The following is a 15,571-nucleotide window of genomic DNA, read 5'->3' as shown; positions in this document are numbered from 1 at the left end:
TTTATGGGCTGTTATTACTACAAGCGGATCGTAAGTCGCGTTGTTTTGTTAGGGCCGGTCATGAAATACTTGGCGTAGGGCTTTGAAAAATTCCTTGATAATTTTAGATGTCTACAAAGTAATCTTATTGTACAACGGATCTATAAGATTATTTTGCAACTGCTCTTTTTAACTTTGCTGAAAAGGGGACAATAATCTTAATCCTGTTAAAAAAAAATAACATTTATTTGCCAAAAACATGGTACAGAGAGGTGTGGAGAGATAATTGTTCAACATGTTTCGCTTTGTATAAAGCATGCAAATATATGCGTAAAACAGATAAGTACTAAATCTAAATCCCAATACAATAAATTGAAATATCAATCATCAAATATCAATATCATAATATCTATTTTGAATCTAGTATGAATATGGAACAATTTAAACTAACATTTTTTTTTTTTGTATTAACGTTAAAGATCTCGTAAGAAAATCCTGAAATAGAGAGAAACCCTGCGAAGAAGTTTCTCATTATGAATATATTATGTTGCGAAGTTGTAGATATTATTATTGATGTTAAATAAACTTCAATTGTCTAAACTCTAATAGGCGAAAGCTCTCATATTATTAGACATCTGCATAGAGCTGATTTATCAATTAAAGTCAATCAAGAGAGAAGCATCAGATCTTAGTTAATCAAGTGGATAGTGTCTAGTGTTGTTGACTACTGATAGTGACAGTGAAACCGTAACCAACAATAAGACAAACACATTTTTTCATAGCTATGTTATCTAGATTTATTTTTATTTTATTTTAATCACTATCCCGCAGTATTTGAAAGCATCTGCTACAATTTCTTATATATTATGTTCAGGTAATCTATCTAATTAATTTAATTCATATTTATTATTAAACATTTCTTCTGCAAGCTCGTAATTTCCTTACGCTACTCGTATACATACGGATAATATGAACTAATGCATATGTTCCCAGTACGCCTACAATTTACCATATTCATGTCGTGAATGAACAATCCGGTAATTAAAGTTCACTGATAGTGTCTCGAATGAGCTGCTATTGTTTGCACTTTGCAACGAGGTTATTCCTAGTACCTACTCTGATACTCTTGAATTATTGACAGCAATTGAACGCGTCAATACATATTGATTTTATGCTCGCGTAGAGTGGCTACAATAGTAGTGTATTTTTTTTTGTTAATAAAATAAAATATGGTGTTTTGACTTACACAGTTTCACTGCTTTTTACGTTCACTGGTTTTGGAAATCGAGTCTTTTCATAGATGGAATAGTAATTCAATCGTAGTAACGATACAATTATTATTTATTACACTGTGTATAACAGATTACTATTGTATTTAATTTCTTCATTGATCTCGTTTAATTTGCGACTTCGTTTGGTGTATTATGTATCTACTACTGTGAGTGTTATATTGCTGGCAAGATCAAAATATCACATTGATTAAATCAATTCACAAAACAATACCTTATAGAGCTAAATTATTTCAGACATATTATCTTCAGCAAATACAACAGCGCTAACCCTATTCATGTGTCATTTTGCTCTATTGGTTGAAAATAGCAAATGTTAGCCGTATAATCAAAGGACAGAATCAAATAGCGCTGCCACCGCTTTGATGTCTCTTTGTAAATTATTCTTGAGTTAAATTACAGTTATAATTAGCTGATTGAACTATTCCGTTTGTACTGCTCGAGGTCAAACGAAACCGTATTTTAAAACGCTTTTTTCATTTCAAAGAGCTTGTTTATTTCAACGATATGATTTGCGAATGAAGACGTTCAAATTGCTCGAAAAACTTTGATGTGTAATTTATGAAATATAATATTATTTTAAACGAGGCAGAAGTTTCAATTGGAGTAATGAAGTCGGATCGCGAATTTTATAATTTTGCGAAAATATTAACTCTAGACATTTTTATGAGTGCATTTTCATATCTGCATGTACGACTTCATACACCATGCTTTATGTTATTAATTAAAAAACTAGTCACAGCGTACGGTTTAGTTCGCTTAGGTCGAAATAAAAAAAAATAATAGAACTAAAGCTAGATAGAGCGCTCTTAAAAAAATTATAAACAAAAAAGAAAAAAATCTAAATTACAATACAAATTATAGTTTCTGTAATAACTTCCAATCTTACCAATGAAAACTAAAAAAAAAATAACCATACTAACTATTAGGTCTATTTTCGAAGTCTCTACATAATTTTCAGTCTGAAATGAAGTGTAAATCGCAGCTTCCATTTGAAGCATATTATATTGAAATGTTCTTCCAGCCGCAAATACCACAGATAAATAAGAATAAGCGTCGCGTTAAGACTCCTTACTCGTACTAAATATACAAGTGAAAACAATTAAAGAGATTCACGAGTACTTTTAGTGAAGCACTAATTTATTGCCCGCAGACTTTTACGAGACTGCGTATGTCTTATTCGGCGAAACTTTAGAATGCAAGGGCACGGTTAAGATGGCATTTGAAGGAAATGCAGAAATAAAAGATTTCAAATAAGGTGCAATAATAAAACCTTTTTTTTGCGAAACATTAAAATATAAAAAGTCACATAAAATATTAGTGCACATAAGCAGGAGCACATAGACTTACTCATTCTATAATAGTCTCATAAAACATAACAAAATAAAAGCTCTCTGTAATGCACTTGGCTATAGCGTCAAATCGATAATTGAAACAAATGCGAAATGCATCCGCTATACAATTCTCATTGTCACTGAATTAGAACTAATTCAGCCAATAAACTTTGCTATAGCAAACAGTTATAATAGCTAAAACGTCTCATTTTTAACCGACTTCAAAAAAAGGGGAAGTTGTATTTGATATTTTTGGTTTTATGGAATTCAAATGCTTTATAAATATAAATTTATAAAGAATAGAAAAAAATCGATCACGTGGCGGGACTCAAAAGGGGAGGTTCTCAATTCGGCCGGTATATTTTTTTTCACTATAGTTAAGTTAGATTCTCTTTGTCGCTAAAGCTATGTTGAGATGAGCATCACAGCCGGTGACAGGACGTGATTAACGAGCGAGGACTGTTCGCAGACGGAATGCGTTTTGGACGCGTCAATTGGTGCACGTTTCTTGGAGATTTTTCGTGGATTTTAATTGCTGTGAACACGCTGGGAAAAAAATCAAATGTAATGATAATACAATCGAATGTAATGATCCTCATTAGTTGGTAGGTAAGTGTCCAATTCATAGGACACGATATATTTTAAATCAATTCGATAATAAACTACACTGCTATATCTAAATAATGACATTTTTTAAGCAATTTGTCTAAATACTATAAGTATGCATAAAATGCAGCAAGTCAAGGGATTATGAACAGTCAACACCAAAAATATCAAATTCGTGATGATGTTTATGACGATACCCTTTGACCGTAGAGTTTCGGGCGTTCCCGTCACTATACCCCACACTTCTGGGAAGCGATAAGCAAGCGATAATGTGTTTGCGACATCTTAATACTGACAACCTTCATGCCAAGTTTTGAACCGCTAATGGACTCAAAATAGCTTTTGTTGTATCGGTTTTGACAACGGCTCGTCAAGCGTTCAAAAATTATAAAAATATTGCAGCTGAAGGCTGAGAAAAATTATCGACGGTAATACTCGTACAAGAAAATGATAAAAATGTTTACTCGTTCATTAAAGGAATACCATTTGCACGAAATACAACTCACATTCTTTAAAAAATTTCCTTTATTCCACGAGAGTTAATTATCTAAGTATGCTATAAAATACCCTTATTTTTCCATATCTACAAAAGTGTTGAATCTCAGTATCGTTATTCGTTACCTACTTCATCTCCTATTTATAACGATGAAATCCATCATAAAAACTTAATATCCAAAAGGTTATAAATAGTATAAAGCAGAAATAATATGAGTAAGGTGTTAAAAGTATCTCAATATGTGACAAAAATACGTCGCCCGCAGGTCGGTCAGACGGACTAACATGAAAGGGCTTCAAATGAGTCTATTTTAGCGCTTTGGTCGTCGCATTAGTTTGTTTGTTTTCGCAACTTTAAGAATGTTACATTAATGTTGCGGTTATGATCCAAAACAGTTTTTACAAGAGTTGCGGCGAACCTATTAATGGTATAAATAAAATTCATGCTACGATTTCATAAGAACTGCCTGTGAAATCGCAGTGTGTTTCGAACGTAAACGCATTCACACCCCACATATTTTACGCATTTTAAACATACATACGAGTTTTTAGAACTAGTACTTTCGCATTCACGTCGCACCCACCAAAGGAAATCTCATAAAAAATCCAAAGATTGAAAACCGTGGCTGAATGATAAATTTATCCTGAACGTGCACAAATACCGATCTATGGATATACGAGTACCTACGTAACCACAAGTCGGGGTAAACGCCTACAGCGGGCTACGTGATCGGAATCCCATCAATCGAATCCCGGAATCCCATCTAGAATCCTATCGTGATGAAGTTCCGAGTACAGCTCGATGCGTTCGTAAAGCATTGTCACGTTGTATCCGAATAAACAATTGTTAAAAGTGATGGCTGAGGTTCGTGATCGGGATGCTTAATTTGAATTTTGGGACCTCATTAGTATGTCATTCTTTATGCCGGTGAATGGCTTAAGCGTCCTCGATGCCCTCGAAATAAATACTAATTCAATATTTTAGAAAAATCTAATATAGATAAAATAATCATTCTAATGAACTGACGAGTACCTTTACGCAGTTTCCTTTGAAAAAGAAGATTCATGAAAAGCGTAGTGTATAGCGTCAATTTTTATTTCCCTAAAATATATTTCTCTCTATTTACAGTTAATAATTTATTACAATAGTTCTTGCAGTTACGGCAAGGGTGTGGTACTGCGTAGTTTATTAAGTTACGGCTTGGTTACGGATTTATTATTTAAGGCATGTAGAGATATATGCACGGCTCTACAATCTACATATTATTGGGATGATAAATTTCTCGACTCTTTCGCGTCTGGGCAACATTTTCTCATGAAAATGTTTTGGTTCATTCGTGTTTTACAATAATAGTGTAGTAAAAACTAAAAAGTTTCCATAGACTAAGAGGTATATTTCCAATATATTTCCTTTGACCTGAAACTGTCATTCATTTCGTTTAAGAAAGATTTAGGATTCAGAAACCCTTCGTATCTACCGAACACAAGATGTTCATTGAAACTAGAAATAGACGGGTCTAGCGTCTATGTAAACACGTATATATAAATACATTTAAAAGCGTCTGCGGCGACAACTTAGATCATACGTACGAACATCAAAGGCGCCGCTCGTTTGAACTAGCCGACTGTATCGCCCGCACCTACTGAAAATTATAAATGCTTCGCAAATATTTTTTTAACGATACTTCCGTGGGAACTGACGAATTATAGTTTACTTTTTAATGGTATCCATTTCTTTAATTTATCTGTTTATGAATTATGATGCTTATTTTTCAGGAACTGAAACCTTATTAGTGTTTTGTACGTTTATTTTATTTTGTGAGTGGATTGTCCCTGATTTTAAGGTAATGTTATTTTAAAATGTGAAACGCTATCGACATTTTTCATTAAAATTAATATAAAATACCGTGTTAAAATAACTCTCAATTAATTTACTCATCATTTATTTTTTCATATATTTGTTTTTTGTGCTACCATAATAAGTGCATAATATAATCAATATGTTACATAATACAAATGCGGCAAACATAAAAATAGATTCATTAGACTTGAAGCCAAAAATAACGGAGTGATTCACTGCCCAGTTCATTGCCTATTCTCTATGTGACAAGTGACAAAAAAATATCGGAAATAGCATTGTATTGTCTTTCTTGCACCGCAAAATAACCACTTAGTATTCACGTTATACAGGGTGTCCCAAAAAGTAGTGATGAACGGAAGCTGGGAGGTAGAGGACCAAGAGGGCTATCCGAATCACCCCCATGTGTGTTATGCGATTTTTCGTATTTTCGGAGTTATTACATTTTTTTCAATTTTTCATCTATCGCCGAGTACGATGAGATTTTTATTTATGGTGACGTGAATTATTGCGCTAGATGCTTGATTTTTTTTGTGTGCTAAGCTGAAAGATAGGCCAATTCAGTATGGTAACATTTACTATCGTTAGATCTTTGAATGGAATAAAAAAAAGAATTAAATGCCAAGAAAGATAAAATTACCCAGTATGTTCATAACTTCAAGGGCCCATAGAAAAATAAAATCACATAAAAAAGGTTTTCCATTTGGCTTTTAAAAACTTGCTCTATCGATCAGGTAGCTACCCTAAAAATTTCATTTTATTATTCTGAAGGCTTCAATCGAAAAATTGAAATCTAAATGTAGTAAGTGCAAAATTTTTATTAACATGATGATCATTAAAACCAATAAATAGGTGTTTAATTACCAGAATTTTTTTAAATAGCCCCGCTGTTGCTCAGTGCAAGTGCGACATCACCGTAAAAAGTTGTCTTTTAAATGTCTGAATGCTTTTTTATCATTTTTAATGGTTTCTTCTGCTACTATGAATTTCCGGGTTATTTCGTCCAAATTGGGACATTCTCTCAAGTAGCCGAGGTCTTTTTAGTATCCCCATTGAAACAAATCAATGGGGTTTAGGTCGAGGGACCGTGGAGGCCAGGCTTTAAAGCAGGCGTCACCGGCGCATGCGCAGGCTGCAACGACCAATCCATCTTTCAGGGTATTTTTGCCCTTTAGCCTGGCCTCCACGGTCTCCGGACATAAACCCTATTGAATTTTTTCCGTGGGGATACTACAAAGACGAGAGACTGCCACAATTTGGACGAAATAACCCGGAAATTCATAGTAGCAGAAGAAACCATTAAAAATGATAAAAGAGCATTCAGACATTAAAAAGACAACTTTTTACGGTGATGTCGCACTTGCATTGAGCAACAGCGGGGCTATTTTAAAAAAATTCATTTTTAAACACCTATTTATTGGTTTTAATAATCATCATGTTAATAAAAATTTTGCACTTACCACATTTAGATTTCAATTTTTCGATTGAAGCCTTCAGAATAATAAAATGAAATTTTTAGGGTAGCTACCTGATCGATAGAGCAAGTTTTTAAAAGCCAAATGGAAAACCTTTTTTATGTGATTTTATTTTTCTATGGGCCCTTGAAGTTATGAACATACTGGGTAATTTTATCTTTCTTGGCATTTAATTCTTTTTTTTATTCCATTCAAAGATCTAACGATAGTAAATGTTACCATACTGAATTGGCCTATCTTTCAGCTTAGCACACAAAAAAAATCAAGCATCTAGCGCAATAATTCACGTCACCATAAATAAAAATCTCATCGTACTCGGCGATAGATGAAAAATTGAAAAAAATGTAATAACTCCGAAAATACGAAAAATCGCATAACACACATGGGGGTGATTCGGATAGCCCTCTAAGTCCTCTACCTCCCAGCTTCAGTATATCACTACTTTTTGGGACACCCTGTATAAAACTTATTATGGACGTTTAATTTTACGATCTTTAACGACTTTCCGACATGTCGTTAAGACCTCCCACCGTCAATATTGAATGTAGAGTTGTAGACGAAACATTGAATTGCTGAATATTTTTCTAGTTTCACAATACGTGTTTTTATTTTAAATACTTCACATATTTCAATTCTATTTATAAGAATAAGAAAAGGATAAAAAAAACATCGATATTAAGACTTAGCACTTAGCAGACAAAGACAAATGTCACAGCTTCCAATCCCGCCCCAAGATGGTTCTTTTTTTCTATTTTTTTAAATGTTTGAATAATGAATTCCTATTTTTATACTATTTAAACATTGACTAGGCCATAAGCGCTAAACGCTAGGCATTTTCCTCATCTTATCAAAAAGTCGGTAACCTAGTAAAATTCCTGTCAACATAAAACTCACACAGATACGATATAAAACTAACAAGGCGCAGTGTATACACAATAAACATGTGTTAACAAATACATTATCTCAAAGTTTACAAGCTCCCGTGCGCTAGATACGACTTAGTTATGGGCAATATGTTTTTCGCGGCTCCTTACTGTTAAGCTTCTTAGATACGGAACGATGTAGCAAAAATGTTATCAGTTCGCTAATATGGATTTAAGAGAATTCGTTATTTTTAATTTTCTGGTTAACTAATAAATAATATGAGAATCGATATCAATATACATATTCATTATCTTTTAGCACTATAGTTTTAGTGTTCGATAACATAATAACAATTAATGAACATTTCAAACTCAAAAACTCAAACATTTACATATTTATTCAATTAGTCTTCGAGAAGCACTTTTGAAACGTCAATACATATTTTAAAAATTTACCACCATTCGAAAGAAATTACCCATATGTATCTACTACATCTGATGTCATATAATCACACCCACACACTTTTATTTCTGTAATTAAAATTTCAGTTACAAACACCATCATCCTTATTTTAACAACTTTACAAATTCGATGAGTCAGTCATAAAGAAGTCGACACATGTATAGTCAGCCTTACAACCTTTGGCTGCCACTTCATAAATTCCTGCACGAGTTACGAGGTAGCACCATGCAAGAATCCGTTTATACGTACTTTATACGAAGCTCGCAATTCACACGCTCTTTTCTTAATTTAGAAGAACTTTAATTAGCGAAGTACGTACGAATTAGGGAAATGAAAGCAGAAAAAAATGAATATGTTTCGTATTTTGTATGTAACTGTGTAAAAAATATGAAAGTGTATTATTATATTTTGACTATTGATTCGAATCGCATTGTAATTGGTGGGGAAAAGACGACTGGTCTTCACTACACAAGTACAAAAAAAAAAATTTACCCATACCCTTAATAGATTTATTTTTAAAATTATAACATTTTAAACTGGAGCTTTAGCAGGGCGGGCAAAAAAGCAATAGATAAAAGCAATATTATTTTGTAAACTGCGTTTTAATTATTTGAATTGCTTACAAATTAATTCAAAAAAATTGCTCTACATCTCAATGTAGAGCAATTTTAGGTCAGGATAAAATTAAGATTACGAATTATGTACATAATAATCTCCCAAAAACATTAATAACATCTACATTATTAAATAATACAACGGTGTAATATCTGTAACGTTAGCCCTATCCTGAAAGTGGGTCAAGAAGACCTTTGCAAGTATCGTGCTAGATAATCAAAACAATTTTAAACATCCTTTGAACTATACTCATGTATAACACCTTCAGTAATATTAGGAGCAGAAATTTAATTGATAATTTTGTTTAATGTACTAGAAACTCATTTCCAATTATAAATAAAATATCCGGTAAATACTTCACTAGAATCTAGATTACTCTAAAACTACAAAAATTTGTGCTAGTGGACAATATTTCTCAACAATATCAAACTGTGATACATTTACAGTATTATTGGTATCAGTGACCGTCAGCTGCATAGTTTTCAAAGTGTACAAAATCATTTCTATGGTTGATTTTCGACCCTTTTTCCCTTAGGACATTTTCCAAACCAAAATAGCCTACAAATGCTTCAGAAACAACAAATTATTGTTGGTTAATCGTTCTCGTTATTCTAATAGATGTATCAGTGTATGTATTATATTTACATTAATGACATCATATTATACAAATATGTACACAGTATAAAGGAAATCTTTACCGGAAAGACGTGCATATAAATATTCAATTTGTATACTTACAAGATGCATAAATATGCGTGTTTGATAGATCTTTAGATATAAAAAGGATTCCGTTTGAATTCAATAGAACCTTCGAATGGAAAGCTACAAAAGTGTGTTATGGTAACTCTTATCAACAATGCTTCAGTTTTCAGCTAAACTATTGCATGAAAAATGTTTGAGGACATATTGTATGCTCGATGTAAATGGATTTTTTAGCTTTTTCCCAGCTTTTCATTATGTCATAAATGTTAAAATTATTGGAAACGACATTCTCCCTTAATCAGTTATCTACTTCTTGATTAATCTAACGATTAGTTGTGTCTTGGACGAATTATGCTGAAGATTTTCCTACAGAAAGGACGGTCTACGTGAACAATTAGATAATCCAAGACAAAATTAAAGTAATTTATATTAGTAGGTATACTCTTAATTAAAAATCAACTATCAAGTATCACTCCTCTTGTATTCACAGCTTAATTACCCTTAAGGTACTCGTTCAATCAATTTGAATATTGTGTGAAAGGCATACATAATAGAGCTCATGAGGCAGACATAATGACTTGATGGTTGTTACAGGCAGGGGTAATGACATCGGTTCGATACTCATAGACCCTTAGTATTGTTGACGGAAATAAGGCTATGATTGTAAAAATATAGTTGAGTTGGTTATATATTTGAGTAGTACTAATATGAAGAATAGTTTTGAAAACAATCATTCATCATTTAAAAGGTAAGTAATTTCAGTTAGATCATTGTTAAGATTTGCATAATATAAAATATAATAAACAATTCATAGACAATGCAATTATCGACAAGCGAGTCTGCATATATTTATTCCAAATGCTAAGAAATGTTAAAAAATAAATAGAACATATATTTCTACAACGAATACGACGAATGGTAATATATGAATTATGAAAGATAATTGCATGCATATAAATAATACACTTCGAAAATCTATTTCAAGACATTCCCACCCCAATAGACAAACGTATTAATTAATGGCGCCGACAAATTAAACTTGGACGTAATTCGGTTACGATATTCCAACAACGTCGCGCAGAGGAAGTCGCGTCACGCCGGCTCTAACAAGACGAAATTAAAAACGAATGTATTACCGGCTCCGCTTACATGATTTAATAATTTTCTTTATTCAGTCAACGCTCCTTCTCAGAAGTCTATTCTGTATGTGACAAGCTTTGATTGCCCGCGCTACTTGGGACGCCTTTCTGCACCGAGAGCTGACTATATTTTAGATGAATAAACTATGTTTAGAATCCATGTTTGTACAGTTTTCAATATAATGCATTTAGTTTCCATATATATGTAAAACGTATATGTATAATATGGAAACGTAAAGTATGAATATACTTCATAACGTTTTCTAAAAAATTAATAAAGCTGAAATAGAGTCAACTTAAAAATAGTTTTAACAAGATATTTATCGAACCTATACCGTTTTATTTTCACTATACCTACATAAGAATTGGTATTACATTAGAATTAACTCATTTGATATAAAGTTTTTAATGTCTTATAGTATGACGCCATAAACGATATGAAATATGTTTGTCCAAGTGACATTAATTAAAACTATGGTTATCAGCTCATATACTAGGTATATAAAATTATTGTCATACGAAACACGCTTCATAAAAGGAAAATATCAGCACCAGTCAGGGATTATTTTCGCAAATATTCGAATTTAAATAACCAAACGCAATCAGCGATCAGCTCTTAAACTATCCATAACTCATTATCACAGGAAGAATCCAGTATCCTCTAGAATAGATCAAAGCATTATACTTTCCATGAAATCAAAGATCATTGTACAAATATTGAATGACCCTAGTTAAAAATAGCAGAACTTTCGGAGGAACTTCGGAAGCAATAAATCGGCTTAATTAGTCAATTTGACTTGCCAGTGAAAACTTTGATTGGTCTGTGGAAGAGATTAAGATTCAGGACGCGTGTACGTGACACTGCGGCAAGCTTGAGGGAATTTTATCAATAAATACCAATCATATAGCGGACACCTATAAAATATTTATTAGAGAGATGAGAGATTGTTCTTACGTTTCACTATGCTGAGTGTATTGGCATATGTGCTAAGATTTTCACTTTGAGAAATTTAATATTTTGTTAAATAGTTATGCTTTTTTGTTACTGGGGAACTACAAGCAATAAAATATGCGATTTATTATTAATACTAAAGCTTAAAAACTCTAAGCTTAAAAATAACTTCTACTTCTTTGAGTTAATTACATGAATTTCCACCAGATATTACAGCCTATAAATGAATGAATATTCAAATATGTATATTATTAATTTGTATTGTATTTTTTATTCATACATCTTTTCCCACCCTTCCTAAGAAATTTTCCTCATCTTATTAACTACAAGCAACATAAAGTTTTCCTTACTTATTACACACTATAACATAACTGTCTTATCACTCGTCGCCTCATTTTCCTCGTGTCCAGTGACGTACTTTAAAATAATGTAAAGGCGCCAATATCCTGACTTTTTTTCATTTCAAATTTTTATTCAATAGCACTCTGTACAAATGTTGCATTGCAGATTTATTTCTTATTACGATTTCCAATTATCTACTTTAGCAACCCGAATCTTATACATACTTGGAAAAAGTCTAACCGTAAATAATACAGTAATACTGCGCCCTATTTCCCTTAAGTCCCACTCTGTTTTCCCCTAAAATCCAAAACATATTACCTTTTCGCAAACGCTCCGACATGTTCCCGTTGCCTTATCGCAGCACGCTGATATGTCTGCAATGAAAAATGGCCACAATAAGTCTCCTAGAGTAAGTATCTGTTACGAAAACAGCTGTGTCTCAAATCTACGACATTTATTACCGCGCTTTTGATCTATACCATAATGGTCGTCAAAGCAAAGAGGCAATTAAAATTAGTGTCGACATTACGATCTCGGGATTGATTATATACTGTTGTGACACGGTTCTCAACTTTACGGTGGTGTAAAATTAATTGAGTTACTGTTTAAATTTTATTTATGAGCACCAGTTGCTAGTGAATTTCAAAGCGCGGCTTTCTAAGATTTAGCGAAACAAGCTTGGCAAAATTAATTTCTGTTTATTAGTAGACAGTAACTAGTGTCTGGAAATTGTAAACACTTAAATTTACTTTCTGTAATTTTGGGTTGCTTACCAAACAAAATTATTTAGACCCTAACTCTTGTAAGATTTTCATTTTACGTGTAATTTCTAAAATTTTAGGCAGGATGTTTTTCAAAAAAAAATATTTCTAAAAAAAATTAAATGTGTACCCAACTATTTAGATAGGTAAATATAAATATTTAATTTTATCTTATGTTTGATTTTATTTTTCAATATTACAATATTTATGTGCCCAGCAATAATAACATCATAAACAAGAAGCAGAAACAGAAAATTACCTAACTTTCGCACCGATAATTCATATTTCCCTACGTAGAGAAACTTACGTAAATAAGAGTAATTAGCCATTATTAATCGCAACCAGAACCGAGCAATTATTTCATATTTACTTCCTTCTATCGGAATCATTAATATTTAGAGAAAGTGCATATAACTCAGTGCCTATAACTCGTTTGCATCAAAGTTGATCCAAATTATACTCACTTCTCGATAGTTAGTAAGGCAGTATGATTACAGCTACTGGACTGTATAATCGCGTTATATTTTATAAAGCTAACGATATTTTATTATAATCCATTTTCCTAACAATTTTAAAGCAGTTCTACGCTTCACTTAATAGCGGCTTTGAAGCGCATCTAAATCAATTTTAATAAATTGAACGACCATGAATACCTATTTTTAATTCTTGTGATCTTTGAAATAAAATAATTTTTGCAATTGAATTTTGTTTTATTTAATACTAATCCCAATAATATCTTCTATTATTGGCTTATATAAAGAAGAGTCGCTAACTCGCTAGTAACTTTTAAGTTATACATTTCAAGATAGATGCTCTTTTACAGAATAACTGCTCACCCGATTTAGGTTAAAATTTAGGTAAAACCATAATCTCATGATAAATAAATAAATAATATTTTCATTACTAAAATAGACGTGTAACTATAGGTTCGAGGGCTATACGTTTTTCAATAGCAACCAACTTTACATTCAAGCTAAAAGAGATTACCTAGGCAGACTGCTTTGTTTCTGATTCAATGCACGCTTTTTACTGCTGTGCTATAAATATCTAAAAAAAACTAACATATACATAAACATCATGATACATTGCACTATATCCATTGTATTTCGAATAACTTTCAACAAATTTACTAGATACCATAATTAGGATGCTCGATATTATAATATTCTATCATATCTATTCATCTAAAGATAAACAGCACCGATTTCCACGAGACCCGCAAAAAGCAATATTCGTAATAACATTTATAACGTATTCATGAGCTGAAATTAACAGGCAATGCGCGTGCGAACCCATTGGATAAGTAAATTAGCTGATTGGCTGGGCCATTTATCTCATTATGAATTAATGGAAACACGACATTAATTAATTTATGAACAGCCCAACGTTTTCATAGTACCTATACTCTATAGCTTTACCATCTATGTAACTATGGTTGTGCCGAGTTATTTTCCATTGTATTTTTCCATGTACAATTCGAAATTGGAGACCCATAAAATCAACTCTATGTGGTTATTAAAAGACTTCTAACTTATACCTCGACTGATATAAGATATTCAATTGAATAGGTGTTGTAGAGGCCTTGAAGGCTTCACACAATACTGTACTCTGAAGGTACCTAAGCCTTTCTGAAAGGGTTTGACGATAATCTTGGCGAGATGTGTTTAAGTGGTACAAAGAAACGATCATAGCATTATATCTAAATATATGTATTTTAATTCACCAATAATCCAAAATATGTTCCAAATTAAGCAAAGCTTTTATTTACTCGTAATCTATTTACAGTGAAAGACAAATCTAAGCTATTAGAAATGAAATCTACTATTTGTATAGAAGTTGATTAATTTAAGACGAAGCAACGATAAAGGGCCCAAATCAATAAGGGAAGTTCACAAGGAAGCTGTGAATAGAGAAAGTTCGAGAACCCGGGGGAAATAAGGGCTGGTACATATTGAAGTGAGACCTTTGGACCCTAAACTTGGTAACAGATCCTGTTAAGAGCGAAGAAGTACGCATATAGCGCAGGCCAAAAAAGTTTTAATTATTTAAATGTCTGTAATATGTGAGCAAATATAAAATATAAATTTGTTTTGGTTTCAGTTATAACTTTAGCAAATTATATTTTGTTATTACGCACTGTAAGTTTTGGGACTCGCTTAAAATATTTGCTAGGTACGTAAAATTCGTAAAAGCTCATTTTTCAATGCTTGGATAAAACTTATCCGTCCAATAAAGTATTACACAATAATATTAAAATGTCACGTAAACTGTCAAAGACGGACAATTAGAATATGTTTTTAAAATGGTAGTTTTATACATTATTCGACGAATAAATTTTATCCAAGCATTGAAAAATTGGCCCTAATAGGAATATATTATGTCACTTTTAATACATATTTAGGGTTGTACAACTTTTCTAGATAAAGGAACTTATATATAACCAAACTTCTCCATAAGAATTTTAAAACATTAAGTATTATCTTTTAAGACTCACCTTGCGAATTAGCAAAAGCCAACGAGAAAGCTGAAAAGATCAGCCTCCACTTCCAATATCTGTCTCCTCGCGACATTCTTGCCTAGTTCATGACGTCAGCATTCCAGAACATTAGAGACGTCATCGTTCCAGAACATCTGAAAAATAACAGCTTTGAATGATCCGTAAACAATTTTCATTGCCGTGTTTCACAAACAAAAATTG

The 15,571-nt window shown here is 32.3% G+C and overlaps 1 protein-coding gene across 2 annotated transcripts in view; it reads right to left on the bottom strand.

The window, feature by feature from the left end:
- Reck (Reversion-inducing-cysteine-rich protein with kazal motifs) overlaps positions 1-15,571 on the bottom strand; it is a 46,042-nt gene that overhangs the window by 27,696 nt on the left and 2,775 nt on the right. For both annotated transcript variants that reach the window (XM_089705460.1, XM_089705461.1), the window contains exons 2-3: positions 15,368-15,504; positions 12,431-12,486 (exon numbers count right to left, since the gene is read on the bottom strand). In XM_089705460.1, the coding sequence (XP_089561586.1) occupies positions 12,431-12,486; positions 15,368-15,443 (132 nt within the window). In that variant the 5' untranslated portion in view covers positions 15,444-15,504. The remainder of the gene's footprint in view (positions 1-12,430; positions 12,487-15,367; positions 15,505-15,571) is intronic.

The sequence above is a fragment of the Colias philodice genome, chromosome 17 (assembly GCF_061535455.1).
Source record: "Colias philodice isolate Cphi_HAF_F1 chromosome 17, ilColPhil1 Martin Lab GWU primary, whole genome shotgun sequence".
In the NCBI taxonomy this organism is placed as follows: domain Eukaryota; kingdom Metazoa; phylum Arthropoda; class Insecta; order Lepidoptera; family Pieridae; genus Colias; species Colias philodice.
This window is presented reverse-complemented; position numbering and strand designations above follow the sequence as displayed.